At 33.8% G+C, this 26,785-nt stretch overlaps 1 protein-coding gene and 1 long non-coding RNA gene across 2 annotated transcripts; one reads left to right on the forward strand and one right to left on the reverse strand.

Moving 5' to 3' along the window:
* On the reverse strand, positions 1 to 25,193 carry LOC148596822 (patched domain-containing protein 3-like). The gene is made up of 4 exons (XM_088564302.1): positions 25,176 to 25,193; positions 3,968 to 4,949; positions 3,320 to 3,529; positions 1 to 2,573 (listed from the first exon to the last, which is right to left on the reverse strand). The coding sequence occupies exons 2-4, from the start codon at positions 4,941 to 4,943 to the stop codon at positions 1,165 to 1,167; spliced, it is 2,595 nt and encodes an 864-aa protein (XP_088420428.1). The 5' UTR covers positions 4,944 to 4,949; positions 25,176 to 25,193; the 3' UTR covers positions 1 to 1,164.
* LOC148596823 (uncharacterized) lies at positions 7,883 to 15,958 on the forward strand. The gene is made up of 5 exons (XR_015919220.1): positions 7,883 to 9,326; positions 10,695 to 10,759; positions 11,739 to 11,804; positions 15,135 to 15,225; positions 15,675 to 15,958. It is a non-coding gene; the product is annotated as an uncharacterized LOC148596823 (long non-coding RNA).
* Positions 25,194 to 26,785: the final 1,592 nt, after the last annotated feature.

Consider the following 26,785-nt stretch of genomic DNA (forward strand, 5'->3'; position numbering starts at 1 on the left):
TTAATTGGCAACACCACTTTATTTTTTACAACATAGCATTAATAAAGATAGACAAAAAACAAAATTTCACAACTTAGGCCTGATTAGAAACGGTTCTTACACACAAATGGTGCCTCATTCCACAAACGAATTTGATTTCAAACAGCAAACGGAAAAAACAATGTACATTGAAAATGATGACTTTCTCAACTGTTTAGCTGTTACTTGAACAGAAAGCTTACATGAACAAGAGCCTTAAGTATTTGAAAACATGAAGTCTTATCATTTGATCATTGGAACTAAACTTTTATCATTTAAAGATGTCCCTTTACTTACCTCATTGTTGCCTCCAACTCGGCCACAAAAGAACCTTTGTAGAAGGCATTGTGGTCACAACAACCATATCATGTTTCAGTACATAAGCAGATGTGGTTTCAGAAGAGTTTATAAAGGACATTAACTCCTAACAGGCATTAACAAATTTTTACAATTGCAAACATTCTAATTATTTTTATTACACTCACAATATGTCTACACAGTTTTTGAAAAATATATAATAACTGGTGTTGAAAACCTATTGATGATTGTTTTAGACGCATGAATAACAAAAAAACAAAAAACAAAAACAAAACCAAAACAAACAGTAATAAAATAACATAAAAGAGTAAATAACTCAAAAAATATTTAAACGAAAATATATCTCATTGAACTTAGTTTTCTCATTTCTGATACAATTATAAAAATAAAAACATTTTTTGCCGAAAAATGGTGTCAGAACTCTATGGTCTATTTTTAGTAATGATGGATCAAACATACGAAGCATAAACTTTGTGCAGGACACCCTAAGAAATAGTATTAGTGCTATAAAATATTATTGTATTCTGAACAGGAATTTCGGAGATGTTTGAAAATTTCTTTACCGACTACCACGACGGACTTCAGTTGATGGCAATAGCTCATATGGTCCTGTAGGCCAGGTGAGCTACATTTGTAAAAATGAAATTCACTTGATCATTTTCATTCATTGCCAACTAGCATACATGCATTTAAAACCACTTTACTCTAGGATTGAGATAAAAGATACCTAAACTATATAAACAGTAACAATAAAGCCTATGCAAAAGCCGCTTATTCATTGGTCAAGTCTCATTTACAGATCATCAAAACAGTACATAATAAGTTTATTTAATGTCTTGATTTAATCCTTGTTTCTTTTAACTCAACATCAAGTCCTGCGTTATCTTGTCCTGTGGGATCATTTTTTGATGCAAATATTGGACCACACAAAGATAAAACAACTGGAAGTAAAAGCAGAGAATGCGCTGCCCCAAATAAAATGATCAATAACATTACTTTAAAGAAGGAACGGAAAATGAAAGATTTGGAAAAACTTAGAACAACGATTCCTATAATAGAAGACATAGCCCCGTTAAAAATCGGACCACCAGCTCTTCTTAATGCTCCTTTTGCTCCATCATTTCTATCTGTTGAAGCTGTTTCCATAAAGCCATGGCAAATATGAGCACTAAAATCAACGGAGAATCCAACACTCATTATGATGTGTATCATTGTGATAGAACTTAGTGTCAAATCCCAGAAATACATAAAGCCGAACAATCCAACAAGAATCATTGTTAATGTCAATGTAACAAACAAAATCAAAACTGGGTGTGGAAGAAAAATTGCTGTAATTACAAATATTGCAGCAATGGCTATACCAAGTGTTTGCAAAGTGTTTGGCAAGATTGAAACATATTGTTCGAAAAATATGAATGCTGGTGCGTAAACAATTGCATTCGGCAATTGTGACGATGCAGTTACTTCGCGCACTTTTGTCATTAACTTGCCCTGTTCGGATGATTCTGTTATCTGATTGGTAAAGATGTAGAATCGTGACGCAGTAATCGATGTATTGGAGCTGTCAAACTTAATGTCGTTTTTAAATTGGGGCGACGTTGGAAGAAACTTCGAGCGCAGAGAAGCGATGAAATTGTGCTCCGACGAACCGTCAAATCCTGCTGATGATCGAAAGCTCTGGTACCAATTAATGGATTTAACACTGTTAATTTCTTTTATACCTTGCAAGGAGTCTTGTAGTCTTGAAACCTTTATCAAGTTGGCATTGTCAGAATATTTGATTGGTGTTGGTATTGTTACTGATATAATATAACGAGTAGAGAAATACTTCTCGTTCAGTTCGCTGTATTTGTAATAGTACGAGTCGTCAGATACAAGAGATTTCAAGACAAGACCTTGTTGAAAGTTTGTTGATCCCCAGATTGAAAATCCTAAATAGACTCCAAAAAGGAGTAAGATGATAATCTTTATCGGTTTTCTGAGAACATATTCGGACAATTTCTGGGCTGGATATTTCTCAAGGATACTTTCGACATCATCCCTTGAATTTGGTAAAATACCAGTACAGCAGCAGTTAAATACTTGGTCCTCTATCCTGGATGGGTTCTCAAGCTTCTTTTCCGTAATAGGTTGGCATGTACAGAAATGTTTTTTAGCGGCAACACGTTCTTCGTGTAAATACAAGCACGCAATATAAAATGTCACATAGTTTAAATAACTTAAAAACACGGCTACACCTAAAACAATTCAAAACAAGAAAAAAAACTGTTATCAAAGCTCACTAAAGATTATCCCCGCTCCCCGCCATATCATTATTATGATTAAAATATGACTGAAGTCTTTTAACAGGAAAGTGAGTGATGTTACTTAACTTTGAAAATGAATCTCACGAAATGACATACCTACATTATATAAAGCTTCAAAATCTGTCAAAATGCCAAGTGGCTGTGATAAGTAGTTTCAGAGATATTTCTAAAAAAAAGATGTTGGTGGACGACCAGACGGATGGGCACCACAATATACTGCTCCCAAAGTGGGAGTAAAAACATTAATTATTAGTTAGTCACATCCATGCAATATAAAATGTCAATTAGGTAAACTGTGTTTACTGCGTAAAGTCGCATCTTCGTCTTTAATCATGCACAAAACAAAACAAACGTATCACAGTAGAAAAAGCTGTTGAATTGCTTGACAAATAATATTTATTATTGCTACATTCATATATGTAAAAACTAGTTTTGGTTTTCTTATCCTTGTGGTGTAACTATAGTGTACTTGATGCAATATTATAGCCCTGCAGTAAACAAAATTTTATTTCACAATTTGTCAAATATTTCATAAATAAGACAAAACCAAAAACGCAAGGACATTTTTATGAGAGGAAAGAATAGCTAGAGGCTCCCAGTAGGTACAAACTTAAATTCGGGTAATATTTATCTGTCCTTACTCATGTGGTATATAACTATTATGATCTTAAAGTTACCTGTATACACACAAAAGTTCCTCACACTTTTGAATGATGATGAAGCACCGATGAAAAAGGCTAACAAGTCAGTGACAGTGGTAATTGTGATTCCAACACCACTTGAACGCATGGTCGCACAGATACGGGTTTCGGGGTTATGTTCTTTTTTACTGTTGTATGTTTCAGCCAAACCAGAAAGAAGAAGGAACATATCGTCTAATCCTATACCTACAGTAATTATTTAAGGAAATCAGTCAGTTCTGTAGAATTATAAAACTACATTAAAACATTATTAACCGTACCTTTTGTGTGCTTACAAGAATAATGGTAGCTTGGTGTTTACATATATTAGGATACAAATTTTTTTTTGCAAAAAAGTTGAATTATGTTGCAAATTCAAATAACATAGAGACGAAAAATGACCAAACTAAACTCACTGTCAAATAAAGTGCCAGGTGCCTGAATTTTACAAATAATTTACGTTTGATTTGCTCATGGTAACGAGAAAGGATGACAAATTGATACAAAATTGCAGTAGAATTCATATCAAAGAAAGTAATTTAGTGACTCCATTATAATATTTCCATAAGCAAATAGAAATTTTCTGAAATATTCTTATGACATATTTTTGTTCATGTCTCTGTCTGTTAAATAAAATAAACGTACCCATTATGAGAAAGGGCATTACACCAACAATACTAACAAACTCCAATCCACAAGCTGAACATAGACCAAATGCCCCTAGAATTGAAAATGTAACTCCTATAACTCCGGCTCGTCCGAGGTTTCTTCTTTCGGAAATGCAGTTACGGTTAGATGTTGCTACGGTGGCATATACTATCATCAGAAGAAATGTTAGCGAAAAAAATACAATGTCACCACTAACATTAGCATTTAATTCTTCGTCACGAGAGTTTGAATGTGCATAAAAGATGTTTGTATTGTTTCCTGTTATTGTTTTCATTTTGGTAAGAAATTTGTCCATCCATTTCTTCGACTCTGAAACTGATGTTTCTGAATTGTGTCTCAAATGAAATCGAAATTTAGCCACGGAGGCATCCCTTAAAATATTTCCAACAACAATTGTGTCACCGAAAATTCCCTCTAACGAATTTGAGCCAGTCCCAGGATATGGTATGTTGTTAGCACTGAGATGATTTGAAAACCAGCTTGAAAATATAATGTTCCCATCTACAACACATTTGTTGTTTCTGATGGCACATACATCGGAAAAACTTCTTCCGGCGTCATATTTCATTGACTCAATTTCGTGGACAACGTGTTTCATTTCTGATATAGAATTTGCCTGAAGAATTTGTTGTTTCGTCTTTGATTCAAAAATTATGTCGCCATATAGACCGGTTTCTACTTCGCTTTTAACGTAAAAATTGCTAATAGAAAAATCAGCAAAGGTTCTTTGAAGTGTCGCTCTGTCCTTTGAAGCCTGGCTGTTGCTCGGTGTATACAACTGCTCAACATCATTGTTTGACTTCAAATTAACCAATCCTATGCCGAGCAGTCCATTAATCATAAGAGGAATGAAAATGAAAAACCATGGTCGTCTACACACAAGGCTTGCGTATGCAGAAAATAAGTTTCCAATGGAATGTTCAACTTTGTTGTATAAAGCTAAGCAATTCATCGTCTTCTGTAAAAAAAAATGAATAGAGTTAAAACCACTGTAAAGCTTTTGCATGAACTAATGTTTACTTCAATGCATTTACCTATGTCATTGAATTTATACTTTTGTGTGTGTATACTAATTAAGGGGCTTTTCACATGTGAACCATCTATTTTTTTTTCTGATGTTCTTTTTTTCCCTTCTTCCAATATTTTGTGACACAACAGCCCCGCATTCTATGAAGGTATCGTGACCTTTGGAACAAAACGTAGAATTAATTTGACAAAGTAAAGAAGTATTTTGTTATCGCATGCGGAAGTTACAATGCATCGTCCTTAACTGTACTCCCAAATTGATAAACCAGATCGACATAAAAGATCTGTACAAGTTTGACGGTTTAATTGTGATAGAAATACTTTACGGCGTGACAATCAAATGACAACTACATTTTGTCTAACATGCCAAACCCAGTGGTAGATCCAGGGGGTGAAGGGGGTTTGCACCCCTCATTTTTACTGAAAAAATGTCATTTTCAAGTGTGAAACAGACAAAATATGGTAAATAATTTCCTAGCACCCTCAGAGGATCGAACCGCATATGGCACCCCACCATTTCAAAGTATCTGGACCCGCCCCTGCCGTCCCTCTGACATGAACTGAAACAACAACACTTGTGAATTTAACGCCACCGAAAACAGTCCGGCAGCGGTATACCTTTTTTGTGCTTAGTTATACACAGACTTAATGATGCCTGTCTGCATTTATTGTTCAAACAGGTGGGATATAATTACTGAGTTGATTTATAAATAAGTATACTAGACTTGTTGTTTTTTTCTATATAACGAAACTTACTGAAAGCAAAAATGGGTTACTTTTTTTAAAATAAACAGTTTAGTATAACCACTCACTATGTTCTGTAAATATAGTACCAAACAAAAACACACTTGACATTGTAAGTACATGATCTGTGTGTGTGTGTTGATGAATTTAAGTAGTCAAAATATTTTTTTACTTACTGCAACCCTGTTTAAACCCAACTGATGTTCATTTGGGACCACCCCTCAATTTTTTATCTGGATCCGCCACTAGACTACATTTACTATAAAATGATACAACAGCCAGCATTTAGTAATCGTTTCATTGAATGTTACTTTCCCCAAACAAAAACAAAAGCAAACAGAAAGAAAAACGATCGCACTTTTACAGTTAAAGAACCTAATTATATTTGAAATTTATCATGAGTTTACATTTCGACCTGCAAGTACCTATTCTTATAACGAATTTAGATAACAAATCGATCAACAATAGTAAACATTAAGTCAGTAGAAAAAATATTTTGCTTACTTTTGTACACAATGGAGGTTAGTATCTTCAAGCACTGACGCAAGGTCATCCCATTAAGGCGTATGATTTTGCCTGTCACTGCATGATTCGATTTTGTTCTTATCAATTATAAAATTTCACATGTTATCATATCGTTTCAATGTTTTCTAATATCACACAGGAGGCGATCACCATACTAACTCGACATGCACGTCTAGTCGTTTATGAAGGCATTTCCATCTTATGAGGCACGGAATTACTCAAATTTATAATTCATGTAATTATTACATGTAGTTCTATTTCAGGACCTCCTGAATTATTAATGGGTCTCCGAAATTCGTCTTTCTGAGCTCCTAAATATTTATGGATATCCTGAAATCGAATTTCATGTAGGTCCGTGAATAATTAAGGACCTCCAAAAATATTTACGGATCTCCTTAAATAATGATAATTTTGACTAATTACTGTACGGTATCAACCTTTCAATTAATCTAAATTTCGTTCGTCCATACAACCCACCTCTTATTTTTCAAATACTTAAGTCTCTTCTATCCATATATTACAGGGTCAGATGAAAATCGGACTATATCAACTTATTCAGTAAAAGATTCTAACATCAAACAGATGAACTGTCAAAAGCCCACGTCAACATACATGCTTACGGATTTTGATCCTCTTTCAGGGTTCAGGGTTAAGAAAAATATTCTAATGTTTTTTTTTTTTAGAAATTGTCCGGGAAAGAAATTACGTTACAAAAATAAACAGTTGACCAGATCCTTGAAAACATCATCAAATTTCCTCCAAATTCCTTATTTTCGTTTTCGGCCGGGGGGAGGGTTCGTCCCCTGGTCCCCTACAGGGGCTTTGACCTGGATCTACTGGGGACCTTAAGCGGTCCCCAGACCCCTTACTTATTTTACAAGGGTTTTCATCAATTATATGTTGACAAGTATGCGTCAAGCTCTTCCTACTTTAACCCAGGGTGATTCCCACTCCATGTCATGTAGAACTCTCGTCTAGGCGCGAAAAAGTACAAAATTTGGTTGGGTAAAAATCTTTAAAAAGTGAACAAAGAGCATCGTTGATGAATTTTATAATCCGTGCACAAATATAAACCTTGTACAACTAAGAAGTAGATATACATGTACATGTATACCAAATTATCACACACACTTATTCGATCACATCCAAGAGATGATATGATGAAAGACTTGCCACTGACAAGTAATGTAAAACTACAATCTGGCGATTTGTGTAAATTTAAGTAAATCAGGTACAGTGTTTAATATAATCACATGACTCTTTATTTTACATTTTACATATTTTGAAAGTCTGTGATAAGAGTGTAAAAGTACACGAATTCGAGTATCATTATCAAGCTCATCTGTCCAATGTTGACATATGGTAAATGTAATTTTATTTAAGGTGTGTCGTTCTGTTTTGTTTACCGTTATCATGTAAATATGTAAGGAGTCAATGTTTCTGAGAGAATAGACTTGTCTGTTATTGTCAAACTAAATGTACATTGTGTACATGAAGGCTTAATTAAATCACTCGTTAATTTCCCGAATCATCCGCATGTAGGGCTAATAAAGGACTACTTATATAGAAGATATTGAGTTATGTTTTATAGTGCATCTTTCGCGAAGAAGTTTCAAGAATTTTTTTTTTAATATGTACAAGCAGATTTTTAAGCAATGGTGGATTCAGAAATTCTGAAAAGGAGTTTCCACTGACTGACCTTGCGATTTTTAATTTTTACTATATAGTCAATCAAACTTTTCCAGCGTAAGGAGGGGTGGCTTGGAACTGCCAATGTAAAGTTCGAAGCCAGGATAAAATAACTCTGAAAGAGTTACATGACATATTTGCCCTTTCAATTGATTTGTATTATAAAGTGCAATTCTTTCAGAATCTTATTTTTTTTTTATCTTGTTTCAATTCATTTTTGGGGGCCTTTTACAGCTTGCGTAAAGGGATTGGTTTTTCTAATGTATGGTGACCTGTAAAATTTTAATTGTTCGATTATAATTGGCATTTGGTGACTGTCTCATTGGCAATCTGCCACATCTCCTATTTAATATGCTCATAGCTTTGTAGCTTGTTTACATGTGAGTGCTAGGACCAGGGGCCATGTCCACGAAGCTCTATTAGGAATTAGGCGTGTTTTTGAATTGTCTTAGCACATACATGTATCTTTATCCCAAGTATTTTAACTTAAAGATACGTTCTAACATTTGTACTAAAGTTAAGATACCTCGCCAGGTATTCGAAGATGATCTTAGGATACTTCTAAAACTGAAGATGACTTAAGATATCCTAATTTGAAAGAATAACAACAAACATGGCCGCTGTGTATGTTCATCTCACACAAAGAAGGGATAGCATAAGACGAAACAGAATATTCAGAGACAGAGATAACCAATTAGATTATTTGGATGATGCGGAAAATATACGCAAGTACAGTTTGTCAAGGCCTTTGATCTTTTAGCTTTGCAGATTTTTCCAAAATGACCTCACACGCCTGACCAAACGATCACAGCCATTTCCAGATTCCTTACAAAAAATGGAGGCCCTTATTTTTTATGCGACTGGAAGTTTCCAAATGATGAATGAGGACGTCCACCGCATTTCAAGAGCCAGCGTGTTTCATATCACTCGTAACGTCAAACCCAAAGTTTAAAAAGTGTTTGTATTCAACTTTCAGTTTAAAAAAAATACCCGGCTGTATATCATAAGCAACGTGACATAATCCTAAGACGGTCTTAGAATGATCATAGTTCTTTGATAGCTTCCGTTTACATCGTACGACGGGTCTGAGACATGTCTTAAGACATTCCATATTTATTTCCTAAAACAATGACTTTAAAAGACATTTTATGATACTTTCATTGACATGGTCTTTATGTTAGTTGCATGTGAATGTCATTACTTTTTATCGTGGGATTTGCACGGAAATCTTAATTGTTTTAATTAGAAATTTTATGATATATTTTCAGAAAATATATAATTGTTGGTATGACTGAACAAGGTGTGCTGATCAGTTGCTCTTGGATTTCGAACTAGCTTACAGAAAAGCGAGGTAGATACAACGAAAGACCGGTAGTGCCATGACTTCTTTCTAATTTCCCGACTGATACGAGACATTATTCAGTACAATTTGACATTTCTCACTTCCAAGTTGACATTTCTCACTTTCAGGCCGACGTTTTGCAGTTCCAACTTGACATTTCTCACTTCCATGTTAGAAGTGGGAAATGTCAATTTGGTACTGCAAAATTTAAACTTGGAAGTAAGAAATGTCAACTTAGAACTGAGAAATTTTAACTTGGAACTGAGAAATGTTACGTTGAACCTGCAAAAATGAATATGGTGAATATTTCAAAGAGACAACAACTCCACCTGGATAAAAGTATTTCGGATTGATCACAATCCTCCCCTTTCAAATCTGGCCGTGCATGTGGAAAAATATTACACTATTATACAGAACTAAAATCAGGTAAAAAAAGGTCGGAGTTCTTTGATAAAGTCTTGTTTGAATAGAAATAAAAAACCAAACAAACGAACAAGCAAAAAAAACAAAACAAAAACAAAAACAAAAAAAACTGATAATCAGTTAAACAAATACACGTTATAAAAATGTATGTCCTCGTTGTATGCAATATCAATCGCAATCGGGGTTGAGAACAACTGTACATCATAAGTCATACAATAAGAACATGACCCATCTCATCAAAGTCGTCATTAAAGGTCATATGATAATTCATTAATCGCGCCATTTTTTGCTTTGTTCTGCACACTTAGTACATTTAATATTTGTGGGGAAAACAGTAAAAGGAAGAGTTGATTTACATCAGAATTAAAAGAAAATAACACAGATAACCAAAATATATGAATTAAAAATAGTACTGTCCGTCCGTCCAGGGACAGTGATTTTTGACCTGTTATGTACTGCAAGTTTCTGATAAATGACTGTGGGAAAACAATGAAATACTGTCATGAATTAAGACAGGTGATAACAGGAGTTTATAGTAATTACTCTACACCTAACATGTACTGTCATCTCCCGTCCAAGATCGTGATAGGTGTTGATAGAAATGTGTCCGGTTGTCATAGCCTATCCTAAACTGTTACAGTTCTTGATAGGTGATGACAATTTTGTGTTGACTATCATGGACTGTCGTGGATTGTCATGTGTATTGAAAGATGATTATATTATTTTGGTTGCTGTTTATAACCGTGTTTGGTTGTCGCATTTCATGATAAACTTGAACAATATTATTATCGCCTGTTATGAACTATCCTGAACTGTTATGGGTAACCATAGGTGAGAACAATATAACTCGACCTTTTACAAAGTAACCTGTCTTGTTACAGTAAAATTTTATAACAGACCATTACAAGAGTCTTGGAACCTACTAATAATATCTACTGTCGTGGTTTGTTACAGAGAAACAGTTTACAAATGGTTGATATACAGGGAGACTCAAGATAGATCAACCCTTACTTTTATAGGTAAAACGCATAGTATATGTTTTTTTCTTTCTTCCTGTGTGAGAAAAAGACTACCTAAGTACAGTACCGTGCTATTTTTTTTTTAATTTATAAACGTTTATAACATGTAAACGATAAGCATTGAAGAATAAATATACAAACTGATCATACCTCCTTAACCATTCTTAAAGTGATGTGGGGTAGGCATTGCCTAAATCAGCGAGAACGGTGAGCTTTACCATACATGTACCGTCTGTGCGAGACTCGTAAAAAATAATAATGGACATTACAAAGAGGAGGCGACTCGGTTGAAAATGTTTGCTTCCCAAGTGCAATATTTTCATTTATGTTTAAGCAGCAAGCAAAATCAATATTTCTATTTTAAAATTTGTCTTTTTAATTAATGGGGGAGTTTTCTTCAATAAATGAATAACTTGAACACCCCACCCCCCAAAAAAAAAAATTCCAACCTTATACTCCCCTTTCCCCTCGATCTGGAAATGGTCAATAACTTTATAGCACCTCGCAATACTTTACATCTTTATCCCTTAAGGGCATCTCTAGCAGCATCCATTTCAGTTTTGACATGTCAGATCAATCTGTACAGATACCGGAAATATTACAGTTCTCCACGAATGGTGGGAATATTTTACACATATCATGTGACGTAAACAAAATTCAGACGACAGCTGCAAATTTAAAACAAGAAAATGATTGCCTTTCCTATCTTAGAAAAGTTATACTTCGATTTTGATAATATAATCGGAGTTATATTGATTTTTTCATGGCGGGTTATGTCCTTCAAAACAGCAACAGTATAACAGCGGAGATACACGTACGTGCATCCACGTGTTTCCCAAAGTTTTTAAAACCATAACATTCGCGTTTTTAAATAAGTAAACAAATTAGAAAAAGACTTGAATACTATCAGATAAGTTGAAGTTATTTTTTTTACTGAAACGTCATTTTAACCTATATTTTTTTATTTGTTTGTTTGAAGGAAATGATGGATTTTCTCCGTAAGGACAGTCACTTTTTTTACTTCCGGGACATGACTTTTTTTTTCGTAAGTATATTGGGGAACCTTACGGGAAATTTAGAAAGTACACGTAATAACCGTAGAGTTCACATCGCTTCGCTATTATTTTCAGTTTCCGTATTTGTACTCCCGTAGGCCATGCGCTTGTCTCTCTCACAATACGGTATTGGTTATATGCTTTTCGATCGTGAATTAGCATGAAGGAAAGTTACATAGACAGATCACTTAATATATTTATTTACACAGACCTAAAATTGAAATAAAATTTAATAATACACGCGAAAATTGCCTGTATCATTACTATGGAGCATGTCCATATAGTACACTGTTATAATGTATTACATAAAACAAGCTCGGAACATGCAATCCACTAAACAGATCCGTGACATCTATGGCAACATCGCCTGCACTAAGTCTAGCGCCCTAGACCACTCGGCCAGCTAGGCTATATCTACCGTTGTGACATCTATGGCAACACCACCTGCACTAAGTCCCGCGCCCTAGACCACTCGGCCAGCTAGGCTGTGACATCTGTAAGCCTAGCTGGCCGAGTGGTCTAGGGCGCGGGACCTAGTGCAGGCGGTGTTGCCATAGATGTCACAGCGATACGAGTTCGAGTCCCGCGGAGGGAACGGCCAAAAAAAATTGCTCACAAATTTGACAGTTCTAACATTCTATAAGTTAACGTTATCTTAATATATATACAGACAGACAGACAGATAGACAAACAAACAGATCCCTGAGCAATGTTTAAAAGTTTCCTAAGGACAATAGCTGAAACATAGCGCGTACATGCACATTGTTGATAAACTTGTCATTCGGCTGGAACCTCCCGACATTTGATCATACATTCCGTAATCTCAAACAGTTTTGTCCGTCTCCCGATGGAACTTAAATCCTACTGCTTTCGGAAATTTTCGTTATTCATCAGTCATAACAATTGGGATGAAACTGGGAAGTTAAGAGCCCAGAAGAGACGCACTTCAATTTTGGATAAAAATAACAGGGGGTCTCCTTTTGTAGAATTTCCGAAGATTAACATCAATGCTACCCGTATCTCCGCTAAAATGCATGAAAGCTTGGCATATGTTAAATTCAGGTTCGAAAACTAATTTCAATAAATGTCACGTGGATAATCATACCACTAAGCTCAGATGGTTCACGGTCAGACCATGCTTATTTAACCTGACAACTTCCATGTATAAGGCATTGTCGCACCCCATCAAATCCACCACCCGGATCGCGTCTGTTTTTTTTTTTTTTTTTTTTTTTTTTTAAATATTTTCAAGAGGCGGATAACAAAATATTCTAGACATGGATTGAATACAAACGTTACACCGGATGCAGCTGACTGAAATAAAAGACAACTTCGTTCACATAAAATATAGACGCTACAATATGCATTAAATATTCAAAAAAAGACGACAAAAACTGAACTTCAGACAACAGTTAGCACGACAGGACCGCTAGGCACGAATATTGTATATTGGATCTTGTTCATGCTGAACGAAGATTAAAAATGTTTAGTATACAAGTCAAGGACGGAGGGGAGCAATTTTAAGCGCAGGCATTTGTTTCATAATAACAAAAATGGTGGTAAGGAAGACGAGGTGACCATCAATCAGGGGCTTCTCTGGCTTTCAAAATTCTGCCGCCAGAAAAATCACCAGCTGCCAGTTTTATTCGCCAATTTTTAGATATTAAAGCCAAAATGGTTGCCACGAAATGCTTTTTTTTCTAAGTTTTAATATATGTCAGTATTAAGTCCAGTGATGAGTTATCTGTGTAAATTCATCAAAATAATCCCTTCATTCATGACATACATGTATCCAATATTCATTCTTGGTGCATGTACATGTTTAGAGGTTTTAAGCTCTAGTCTATGTCAGTATCTAAAACCATTAGTCACTTTTTGTATGCAAAATATTAAAGTACTACTGCATATTTTTTATTGTTTTGGTGTAGATAATGATAAAGGATAAAACACGTTATTAATGCATTTCACCCTTTTTTCCTAAATACTTTTTCTCCTTGCCACATATTATATTCTTCAACATGTGAGTGTGCAATAGAACATGTACTAAACAAATGGTCATTTTTATAAGAAGACGGACTTAGTATAAGCTATGCTTGTTTCCCAATCCTTGTCTTATTACTATTACGTTTTGTAATTTATTGTAATCAAACTATTTCTGAATAAAATATGTTTAAAAAAAATTTAAACACATCTTTCCAAAATGGATTGTTAATATTCTTTGATACTTCTAATAACTTCACAACAGTGATTTTACCCTGAAGTGTCAGCTTACATGTATAATAATACCATAGGGATTAACTATAATGAACAATCTATGCTAAGATATCCAAAGTTTGAAAATGACCAATCATGTTTTATGTCGTGGCATACCATTAAATTCGAAAACCTTTTACTACCTACCCATAGCACTTTAGTCTTCGATGTGTTCATTCTTAGTCCAGATATCAAAGCAAAATAATAACATTTTAATGAAATTTGAGAAGTGTTCATTATTTATCCCACAACTTTTTGCCCCTTGATAAAATGTTGACCCAGTTGCAAAGAGATTCACTAGAATTAAAATTTTGATGTGCTTTTTTAATGAAATCAAAATAATAACAATGTAGTGATTCTCTTAAAGATGAAACTCTACCATCTAGAAATAAAACTGTATCAACTGCATATTGGCTTAGTCAGTGTGGTTTTATTGTCAGCCACGTGTACAAATGTACTCCTTATGTTAATTTCAGCTTCATAGCTAACAGTTCAACTCCAATTATAAACAAGTAAGGTGAGAGAAGGTCACGTTGACGACATCCTCTTTCTAATTCAAAGAAATTATGAGTGTCCATTATTTATCACACTTTTTGCCCCCTGATAAAATATTAACCCAGTTGCAAAGAGATTCACTAGAATTAAAATTTTGATGTGCTTTTTTAATGAAATCCCATTCAGTTGAATCAAAAGCCTTCTCAAAATCGATGAGTAACAATAGACCTTCCTCCTTAGTTTATTCTGAATAATGCATCATGTCATTAAGTAATCTGATATTATTTCAAGACATTTGATGGGGGCAAAAAAACTCAATACCCCATTGTACTAAAAATGTACTATAAAAATTAATATCATATTTTTTGTTTTTATCAACGTTACATTATCAATGTTTCGTGTTTCATTGTTTTTGTTCTATATATGTATGTACAATGTACATGTATTTGTATTGATTGGTGTACACTATCAGCATATGTGTAATTATATCCAGATTGTACTTCTCAGTCAAACACAAGCCCAAGTATTTGAAGCATGAAGGAACTACTGTTAAATCCTTGTTTAACTTTCAGGATGAAGGCTTTGAAGTGTAGAATAAGTTCAGGGAGATGATTTAGTGACATAAGCCAGAAGGAGCACACAAGTACAATAGTCAGCTATGAAGTTACTACATTTTTCAAAGTTTTTCCGTTCTTCTAAGTATAAAAATGTAAGAATTTCAAAATGTTTTGGTAAAAATACACCATTTTCTTTAATACAGCTTTTTGGAATAATATGGAATACACCTACTTTCTCCGAATTAAAGTGTAGAGAAAAAAATAGACTAGAATTAGAAAATTATATAAGACATTTGAAGTGACTAAGCAGTCAAAAAAACACTGGACTCAACTTCTCCAAGTAGTATGGATGTACATGCAGAAAACTGTTTCGGTGTGAAACAAGTAATCATACCCACACATATTTAGCATACTGTATATGTCTGTAGTATCATCTTTCCAGAATGAATTTTGAATTCTGAAAATATGCTCCAGTGCATGTACTGAATTACAATGAACATTATATTTATATATATTAATGAAAATGATGATTTTTATTATGTTTTACATTTTTAGGCTGTACTAGTCTTTGCAGTTGAAATCCAGCCTAAATGAAGTCATTGTGATTAGGGGACAGACCAAATTAGGACTAGTATACACTGACTCTGAATAGCAATTTCAACACATGACAAAAAACCTATGGAATGTTAATGTATATCGAAATATGAACAAAACTGTTGTTTCCTTGAGTTAAAAATAACATTGAAGTTGATGATAATTAAGTAATAAGGAGCATATAAGATAAAGCATGTACATGTATCAAATGTAAATACAAGTTTTAAAAGAAGAATTTGAATGTATCTTTTATAAATTGTAAATAAATCTTGTTTGCATGTATTTTTGTCATTAATTTTCTAAAATTTTCTAAAACCGTGCAGGTCCGGGTGTTAAAAGAATAGGCCTGCAGCAGCGCTAAGCTTGTCGTTAAAGGCGACTAAATAGTGCTCAGAACCCTAGCCAGGGGCTAGGGCGCTCTGCCCACAGAACAACTGGGATGTGTGCCCCAGGTGGTGGAATGGGGTACCCCTGGCGTGTTACATGCTGGGATTGTCAGGCTATAATACGGAAAACCTGACCGCAAACCATAGTGGTGCACCGTGTTGGGAAAGATGCCACGTTCCTCGCACGTTAAAGAACTCTACTGTGGTATTCTCCCGGAGTAGGAACGATAGGGCTCCGCCACAGGAGGCTAAATTGCCCGACCCTTCCCATTTCTCCCTATTTCCAGTGGCAATCAAAATATGTCGACTCCATTATCCTTGTGTCCCATCCCTTTTTCATTTCATCATTTCATGTTCATCGTCTGAATTAGTTGAAATATTGCTGCTCGGACGTTAAACCCCGACAAACAAACAAAACAAACTAAAAAAAAATAGGGCAGAAGCCGTGTTTTCATTAAGAACAGGCTGGAGGCCAATTTGCATGCTTTAAGCACCTGTCTGGTCAGTTCAAGTAGACACTATTACATATTTATTCAATTAAAAAAGAGTCCGAAGATAATCCCATTTTCTTTTTAAAGTATGGGTTATTGTTATAAATGGTTAATACTGAACTTCTAAACTCTTCGTTTTATTTTTAAATTCACCTTCTGATAACGAAGGACATTTAAGAAAAATCAATTTAAGTCACAATTATTGAAACAAATATCCTTAGATACACGATAGTCTCCACTAACTGCATTTCTCAGTTGCTCAAGTGCTACACATTATTCCATAGATATCTCCGTGTCACGAAAAAATCGCTTAGTTTCTGGATATATAGTTCCAAAGACAGGTACATAAACATATCCATAAACAATAAAGCCTTACAATATAATTTCAACAATGGTGTCTAGTACGGGAACATTAGCCATGCATTATAAAAAAAACACAAATGGCCAAAAATAGACAATCATTATAGACCATTTGTTAATCTTTAATCTACCTACTGAACAGTAAGCCGACTCTATTTGGGACAAATGTACTTTACAAGATCCCAACTTACTAGAAAGTGTTCAAATAGAGGCGACACATATTATATCTATTCTAAGACAAACTACATCACTCCGAAAATTATACTTAGAACTTGATCATGAAAAGCTCAGTGAAAGAAGAAGTGGCAAAAAACTTGCGATTTTTTTTTTTTTTTTTTTTACAAAAATGTGTATAATTACGTCCCTTGTTATCTGTGCGATATTATCCTTGGACCTTTTTTTATTTATTTGTAGAAATTAAACAAACTGTTAAACTCAACTTCAGCATTTGAACAACCGGTAAAAATCCAAAGCTGGTATTGTTGGCTTGATAATATTTCAATATTTGTTCATAACACAAATAATAGAAACAGAGTATGGAAAATCTGACAAAAACAACAAAGAAAAAAGAAAGAAAGAAAGAAATGCAAATAATCTAGTTTGATTAATATAGAAACTAACGGCTGATTAAACTGTGTCCAAAAAAAAGCGTAGTAAGTATATGCGAGAGGTGTCAAAATAAAGTGCAAATAGACATCATAGAAACAGTGGTATATTTCAGGTACAAAAACCAGTTGTTAGGTAAGTGATCAACTGATGCCACTTTCTCGTTGGTAGTGTTTTCTGATGCACTGAATCTGATGGAGGCGGCAAGTATTAGATTGCCTCTTAAATCGGAGGTGGGCAAGTATTAGATTGCCTCTTGAATCGGAGGTGGGCAAGTATTAGATTGCCTCTTGAATCGGAGGTGGGCAAGTATTAGATTGCCTCTTGAATCGGAGGCGGGCAAGTATTAGATTGACTCTTGAATCAATATCTATTCTTCAATATAAATAAATTAGATATTTCTGTAATCCTCATATACAGATCTTTCCAAGAAATACAAAATATTTCTATGTAAAAATAAATCCTTCTCCTTAAGGTTGCACTATACAAATGGGATTTAGGTGTACCATTTCTTACACAAAACTGACCCGGTCTAATTTTGTAAAACTAAAAAATAAGAGGTGATACTTGGTGGAAATATTGATTGTGAGTAGTAGAGCAATTGTACATAAATAGATGCAATACTTGTGAAGGTGAATACGTGTGAAATGCATGCTTAAAGCTATCCGGAAAGATTCAGGTCCTCACCGGATTGGATTCTCTACCCTGTACCAACAGGCTGTTTTCTTTGTCCCTGGATTACATTCTCTTGATTACCGCTATAACCTTGGTTCCTTTGATTACTCTTTTCAAAAATGCAAAATTTCGCACGAACTTTAAGAATTAAAATCATGAACAAATTAGCAGAAAAAAGTGTACTTTTTATTTGTTTTTTACAATAATACCATGCCAACTTACTTTTTCTGGCAATTTTTAAGTGCCTGATATTTTAGAAAACCTGTTTTTTGACAATTAATTTTGGGAAGGCACCCAGAATTTGTTATGGAAACTGATGTATATTTAATATTATGTTACCATGGCTACAGATTTTCATAACAAAATAGAAAAGAGTATCTTTTATTTTTATGGATCTCCATACATGTAATATAAGGTTTTGAAAAACATGTATAATTTTTACAGGAAAAAAAATGTTGGATTTGCTTGTTGAGGTGTCTCAATATAGCTTTATTTCCACAAATTGTCATAATGTTATCTGCAGTGACCTATCTATATAGTGGAACCTAATTCAAGTATGAAAAAAAGCCACTTAAAATTTGCATAAATACCGACAAGGACACGGTTAAAAAAGTGCATGCAATCTGTGGACAGGTGGCTAAAACAAAATCTACATCTGATTTAATAACAGAATAATTATATAAGAACATATATTTGATAATAACCACTATTAAAGTAAAGCATGAAGTAAATGAAAAAAAATATAATGCTTTCGACTTTTACGTACGTATTAGTCCGAATTTCCTCTGACCCTGCAACCCTCCTCTTTTTTATTTGGATATTGATATGCAATATCCTAATAAAAAAAAGAGGAGGGTTGCATGGTCAGAGGAAATTCGGACTACGTACGTATCTACTCCACGTGTTTTAAGGTGTAATTAAGTTTCACGGGTAGCCAGGCGTATTGCCATGTGCTAGTACGTTAGATCACATAGCTTTTATACCTTGGTGATATAAATACTTCCGTGTTTTCAGAAGGGAAACACTTCTGGATAATATATACCAAGATAGTTCTTATTCATTCTTGTTCATAAAAAAAATCAAGTTTTGTGGAATTCATACACAAGAAAATATCAGCACTTGCGTCTTCTAGATCAGTATTTATTTTTATTTGCCAAATTTCACAATAAATAGCTAATTTGTTCATCAAAACCTGTCACATGTATATGATGCCCTACATACATGAAATGTACCGTTATAGATTTTTTATGTGGCAGTGACATTTTTTTATTTAAGAAAAAATATAACAAAAATAAATAAATATATAAAAATATATTGCGTGAATGTGTGTATGGTGGGGTATAATTGTTCTTAGATTAACTGAGATCTTACATATTTCCTTGGAAACTAATCGGGTCGTAAATTTTGAAGAAAAACAAAAAAAACAAAAACAAAAACAAAACAACAAAACCCAAGCCGTGTCGTGCCCTTAAAGTAAATTACTTTCTCAAAGGAATTGGACTCTTTAACCGTAATTATAAGATTTATTGTAATACTTAAAATTTTTTATTTTATACACTAATAATAAATCAAAAAATGGATGGTCACCCCCTATGTGTGTCTTGAAGTAAGCTGTTTCACTTTTCATACTGAATAATATAGCAGTATACACACATATACCCGTTTGGTAACGAAATATAGTGTATATAACGGGTATCTCGTTTACCGTTATCATGTGCCGAAATCGATAAGTACCGAAATGACAATAACATATTACCCGGCGTGCAAGTCTTCCGGAACAAGATTTAATAACACGTTAATAATTCGTTCTATTTATTGATATTAATAAATGATTTATCAACGCGTTAATAAATATTTATCAACATGTTAATAATTCATCTATTTATTGATATTAATAAATCATTTATGCACATGTTGATAAATATTTATTAACATGTTATTAAATATTTATTGATATCAATAAATGAGGAATAAATTCCACAAAAGCTTGCCATAACGGCTTGCCATACATAAACAACGATCGAGTGTTTGTGGGATGATGATCACGACGACCTCTATATATATAATTGAAAATTCAATGTAAAGTTTTAAATTTTTAAATTTGTTTCCTAATCGGGTTAGCTAATTTACATTAGCCAAACGGTTTCATTTATTAATCGTGGACTTCCTGTTCTAAAATTACATCATGTACTGTCCGAACTGTCCAGAGGTATGACAGTTTAGGACAGCTTTTCGTATTTTCTTTGTCACGACCCAGGAAAGTTTCTGGCAGGATCTGTCAGGGATTGGGTAAAATGTGTCCTGACCCAGGACAGCCTCTGTCAGACCTTGTCAGGATCTGTCAGGATTTCTGTCCTATCTTCTGTCGTAGAACAGAATTTCTGACAGATTCTGACAGAATTTAAGAGGTTAGAAGTGATCGCATCTGTTTGTATGGTTTTAGTTACTTTATATTCTTTGTTGTGTATGTCTGTTTTCCATGTTTGGTCTTTGTCCCTGGATTACATTCTTTTGATTACCGCTATAACATTGGTTCCCTTGATTACTTTCATATATATCTGGGCGTGCTAATGTATATGACATATATAGTCTTGTAACAAGCCCTGGTGCATGAATCGGAAACTGGATAATGTTCAAGGCTTACCGATCATTTCATGTAAATTTCCGGTTCTCGTACAAGCAAGGAACACACGTAGAACACACTTGTAAGATAATTTTAAAAGATGTACATCTTTATCTCGTATGAAGCAAGAACTATGACACTATGGCGGGAAACACGGCGAGGATCTGCAACATTACGTGGCGTATAACCACATATTTATGCAAATCACATGAATATTAAATATTGAAATATTGAGTGCAAGAAGTCGCTAATAAGTTCCTGAAGGAATGAAAGTATTTTATGTAAAGTGTTTGTAAATTACATGTATTTTTGTAAACAATTTTGATAAAAAATAGTTTACATATGCTAAGAGTTTTCAAGTTGTTCTATATTTTATACACATTGTACTGTTAAATACATGTAAATCCTACATGTATATATATCATGTGTACATGTACATGAATGAACAAACAAATGCACATATAGCAAACAATATGAAGTATTTAAACTAGAAAATAAATATTAGAATCATGGAATTGTTAAACTAATATGATTTCAAAGCAGAGACATAAACAATGTCTGTTTCAAAGGTAAGAATTAAAGGCAATATAAATAAAATTGGATCTTAATTGCTCCCCCTTTTTTCTATGTCACATGAAGTCATGCGACAAAGAAAATAAGGGGTGCAATTAAAATCTAATCTGAATTAGATTGGGATGAAATGAGGCCATGTAGCATATTTATCTCATTCAGTAGTTGATCTTGATCTATCAAAAAGAGAAATATCTAGTAATTATTAGATATTTATATGTAGCCAAACAAACTTTTAGAGCATAAAGAATCCCCGCTTATGACATTCCTGCTGAAAATTTTCCTAAATATGTTAAAAATGATTTGATTACATTTTGATTGTACTAGAAATTGCCCCATTCTCAAATTTTCAATCATTATCATTGTGACTGACCTGTGATTTAAATACCCTATATCACACCGCTAGGCCTAGACCTATATCGCATACTGTATATCACACTCCTAGACCTATATTACAACCCTAGACTTATATCGAATACCTAAATCACAAGCCTAGATCTATTTCGTGTACCCCTAGACCTATATTGCATACTGTACAAATGTAAATCACACCCTTAGTCATACATGTATATTGCATACACTATATCACACCGCTGGACTATATCGCACCCTTAGTCATACAAAATGATATGCACATCATGCATGTATACTGCATATCACATCTATCCATATATATGGCATACCCTATATCACTCCCCTAGACCTACATGGCATACCATATATCACATCCTTAGACTTACCGGGTATATGGCATACCATATAACACACCCTTACACCTATATGGCATACCATATATCACACCCCTAGACCTACATTGCATACCCTATATCACACTCTACACAGAACACACTTAAAGTATAATTACAATATATGTTTTGATGAACATGACATGCCAAATCTGTATCTGATAGGGTATCAATTCTCGACCTATATCACCCCGCGACCAATAGCCCTAAGTGGTTTGAGTCTTGTGTTGATACCGCATGTGATACAGATTTTGGCATGTAATATTCAGTATAGAATGTACATGTGTATTATATCCATATACATGTAAGTCATAATCGATTGTCAATATGGTTCTTTTTTAGTGCATTGTCAAGATATACATTTAGAATGCAAATCTTAAAATTAGATACAGGATTTTCATGACACATGAAGGACACAGTCAATTAGGTTAGAAATTGTAAGTCCATGAGAGTGGATTGAAAATATGATGGATATCAAGGCACCCAAAAGTAGACCTTTCCTAGCAGCTGATTTTCAGGGACATTCATACATGTACAATGTACTGGATAAGTGAAGGTATACATAAGTTTGTTCATACACTTCCAATGTACACAATGATTAAAAATTTTCAGAACTGGTGATAGGTCTACTGTAAACATTGATAGTGTAAAACAGTTTTCATATGTCTTAGCAAAATTTGCAGTTTACATTTGTATGTCTGTAAACAGAAAATTTATACTGAAAACTACAAAAAAATGTGCACTCTAACTATGGTAACTAGCATATGCAATACAGTATTAATTAAAGATTTCATACATGAAATTATGATATTTGTAATATAATAATACATGTATCAAATTTGTACTTAACAGTGTGACATTAATTGCTCATAAATAAATCAACATACAGGTATGGATCCAGATATTTTGAAATTGGGTTGGGGGGGGTCCAGACATCATTATAAATCATCAAGTAACTAGAAACCATACATGGGAGAAGCCCTACAGCAATATCATTAGTCACCTTTTCCAGTTTCTGTATTTAGAACTTTTGTCTAGTACATGAAATGGCTTTAATTTATTGTTTTAAACCCACCACTTCAAACCACTTTTAATTAACGACCTTCCTGGTAATTGGGGGATGGTGTTTTAACAATGACCACCTGTCAGTCAGGTGAAAAGTAATCTATTCTAGTCTAACTTATGTTACTTGTTATTAACATTTATTGAAACAAAGATGTGCTCATGAAGGACACTGTACTACATTTCTATAAAGTTTGTTGTGTTTTATTTAAAATAAATTTAAATTATTTTAGAGAAAGAAGTGTTTATTTTTTCTCAATCAAGATGCCTGATAGAGATATTTTAAGAATAACATTTCAGAACACTATTATACAATATATATTTATTGCATTAACTTTTTATAATGTAGGACAGAAATTATAATGTTACAGAAATACTGTTTGCAACATTTCAATCAACCAGAACTGACTAAAACCCAGAAAAAACCTTGACAATGAGAACTGCCCAACCTCTATTTTTGCCTGAATTTGCACACAATTATACGTACATGTAAGAATATTTCTCATCAAGAGGAGGTTTCTGTACTTCCATATAATGTGGCTAAAATACATGTTTATTTTCATGCATGTACATATTGTAACATCTTACAATTATCAAAGGCACTGTTATCATTTTTTCCTTGATTTCTTTTCTGTGGTAATCCCTTTTTACAGTTTCACTAGATGTAGCGAGAAGAAAACAAAAGCAAAATGGACTATTTTTTTTTTATGCTGGGACACTATTTAGACATGAAACAAAGTTCATGATTCTAAAGTGCTGCTACATGTCAACATCTCTTAATAAAAACTACAAATATGAAGTCTGATCTCGTAGCATTTATTTGTTCGCAAAACAAAGGAGTTACTTGTATTTTGATGTAATACATACTGGTGAAACAATCATGCAGAACAAAATGAAAGAAATGCACATACATTATTGATGGCAGACAGGTATAAGACACTCTCCTTAAGAACAATAATGATTCATCATAAAAGTGGTACTCATGGGGTATGGGTTCACTTTTAACCTTTTTGTTTTGGAAAGTAGAAAAGATGGATTTATATTCAAAGTGCATTTGTTAAAAAAAGACATAACATTTCCTGTATTCACTACATCTCTTTATCCGTGACTTTCCATCTTGATTGGAATCTTAAATTGCTAAAATATAAATCCTAGTCCACAGGATTCATTTCTACTTCATGCATCTCCAACCCGAAATTTCAAAGTGTGGATTTTTTCTTACTTTGAAAATCCATCTTATATTAATAGTCAGTGATTCACAGTAGAGATCATATTTTTGAAGAAATACTGGTTTAGGTGTAAAGTGTCAAGAAATTTGAGGACAATAAACGTACACAGCCAGAAATACCAAAAAAAATTAAAAAAAAAAACAATAAAAGAAACGAAGGTCCATAAATACATTAATAAACAAGCAGTATTGATATGCATTTGATTAAAACAGATGGTTCTTCACATCTCCCCATTTCCAGTGGCAATCAAAATTTGTCGACCCCATTGTCCTTGTATGCCACCCCTTTTTCGTTTCATCATTTCATGTTTATTTTATCATCAATATCATGTTCATCGTCTGAATATAGCTGAAATATTGCTGCTCGGACGTTAAACCCCAACAAACAAACAAACAAACTCTTTAAAATTACTAAGTTTTTGATCGGTTCATTTAGCTTACAATTTGGTTAAATGAATATATACGAGGTTTTCCTTGATTCAGTGCCTCAGCACTTTGATTTTTGTATATAATAAACAATTTCTCTTGATGTCTTTTCTCTGCTGTTTTCAGATTTGGTAACCGTTGTGTAAGGGAGTGGACTTAGATGTAGGGTGGAGAGTTTGTATTCCCATTTTACATCGATCTCGTGTGGGCATCAGGGTACCTTGGACTGATTCAATAACAGTACATAATAGGTAGAACAATTCTTGTCATTCTCTGTTACAATATGTACCTGTTCAAAATCGGGCGAGTTACATTGTTATCGCCTAGTAACAATCTATGACAGTCCACTGAAAAGTAACAAAAGTGAATGATCAACCCGGACTCCACTAAAAACTGGGAGCATTAGATAGATTCTGCATTCCTTTAGTTATTGGAATACGGAAGCACAATTTAAAAAAAAACGGCTCAATTATATTTGTCATGTTAGTCATTATCATGTATATTTTACATGCAAAATAAAACCAAACCCTGAGTAATCCGAGAACCTGTCTAATATACACTGAGTTATCTAAAAACCTGTCTTAACCACACACTGAATTATCTGACAAAATTTCTAAATCACACACTGAATTATCTGACAAACCTGTCTAAACCACATAATGAATTATCTGACAAACCTGCCTAAAACATACACTGAGTTATCTAAAAACCTGCCTAAAACATACACTGAGTTATCTAAAAATCTGTTTAAACCAGACACTTAGTTATCTGAAAATCTGTTTAAACCAGAGACTGAGTTATCTGAAAAACTGTCTAGACAAGACACTGAGTTATCTGAAAACCGGTCTAAACCACACACTGATTTATCTGAATACCTGTCTAGACCATATATTGGATAATCCTTAAACCTGTCTAAACGAGACACTGAGTTATCTGAAAACCGGTCTAAACCACACACTGATTTATCTGAATACCTGTCTAGACCATATATTGGATAATCCTTAAACCTGTCTAAACGAGACACTGAGTTATCTGAAAAACTGTCTAAACCACACAGTTATCTGACAAACTGTCATCATCTGTCTTAATTCATGACAGTATTTCATCGTTTTCTCACAGTCATTTACATGAAACAGAAACTTGCAGTACACAACAGATAAAACATCACTGTTCCTGGGACGGACAGTACTATTTTTAGTTCATAGATAATGTTTATGTAATTCCACTGTATCATTTTACGAAAATTCAATGAAATTTTATTAAAAAAAACAACAAAAAATAGTACACATTTTTGGTGTATTAGTTTGAAATATATACTGAAACAAAATTGTCTATTTTGTTTTTGATAATAAGCATTACAGTGGCAGACCAAGAGGGGTGCAACCGAGTGGCACCCCCTTCTTATTAGAAAATTTATTATTTAGAAAATGGCAAATAACGTCGTAGCAACCCCGTGGAACACATGCTGGCACCCCTGTGTTTCAAGGTGTCTGGATCCGCCCCTGCATTTATTGAAAAAAAAAAATGCTTATTCCCGTAGTTTACTAGTTAATCTTAGAAATCTCGTTCAGATTTTACAGGTAAAATAAAGATAAACATTGTACCTACATATAAGAAAAAAACTTTAATTGTTAAAAACAACATAACCCGGATGTTTATCTAAACCATCAGTTAAAGGTGGACAAACAAGGATGACACTACGGGAACAAGCCTCTTCGACTTCCCACCCACTCCTTAAATTGAGAAAAATGATTTGTTTGCATGAAGTCTTCATTTTTCACAAATCCGACTATTAAAAAAACTTGTTTACCCCGCTTCGCTCGGCTTAAATTCTATTTAGACCCCAACCCGAAATTCTAGATTCGTTCTTGGTTCTGTGCATTTGTGAATAGCCTGTAT

The sequence above is a fragment of the Perna viridis genome, chromosome 15 (genome assembly GCF_037379345.1).
Source record: "Perna viridis isolate PV_CMFRI_1.1 ecotype Kerala chromosome 15, ASM3737934v1, whole genome shotgun sequence".
Classification (NCBI taxonomy): domain Eukaryota; kingdom Metazoa; phylum Mollusca; class Bivalvia; order Mytilida; family Mytilidae; genus Perna; species Perna viridis.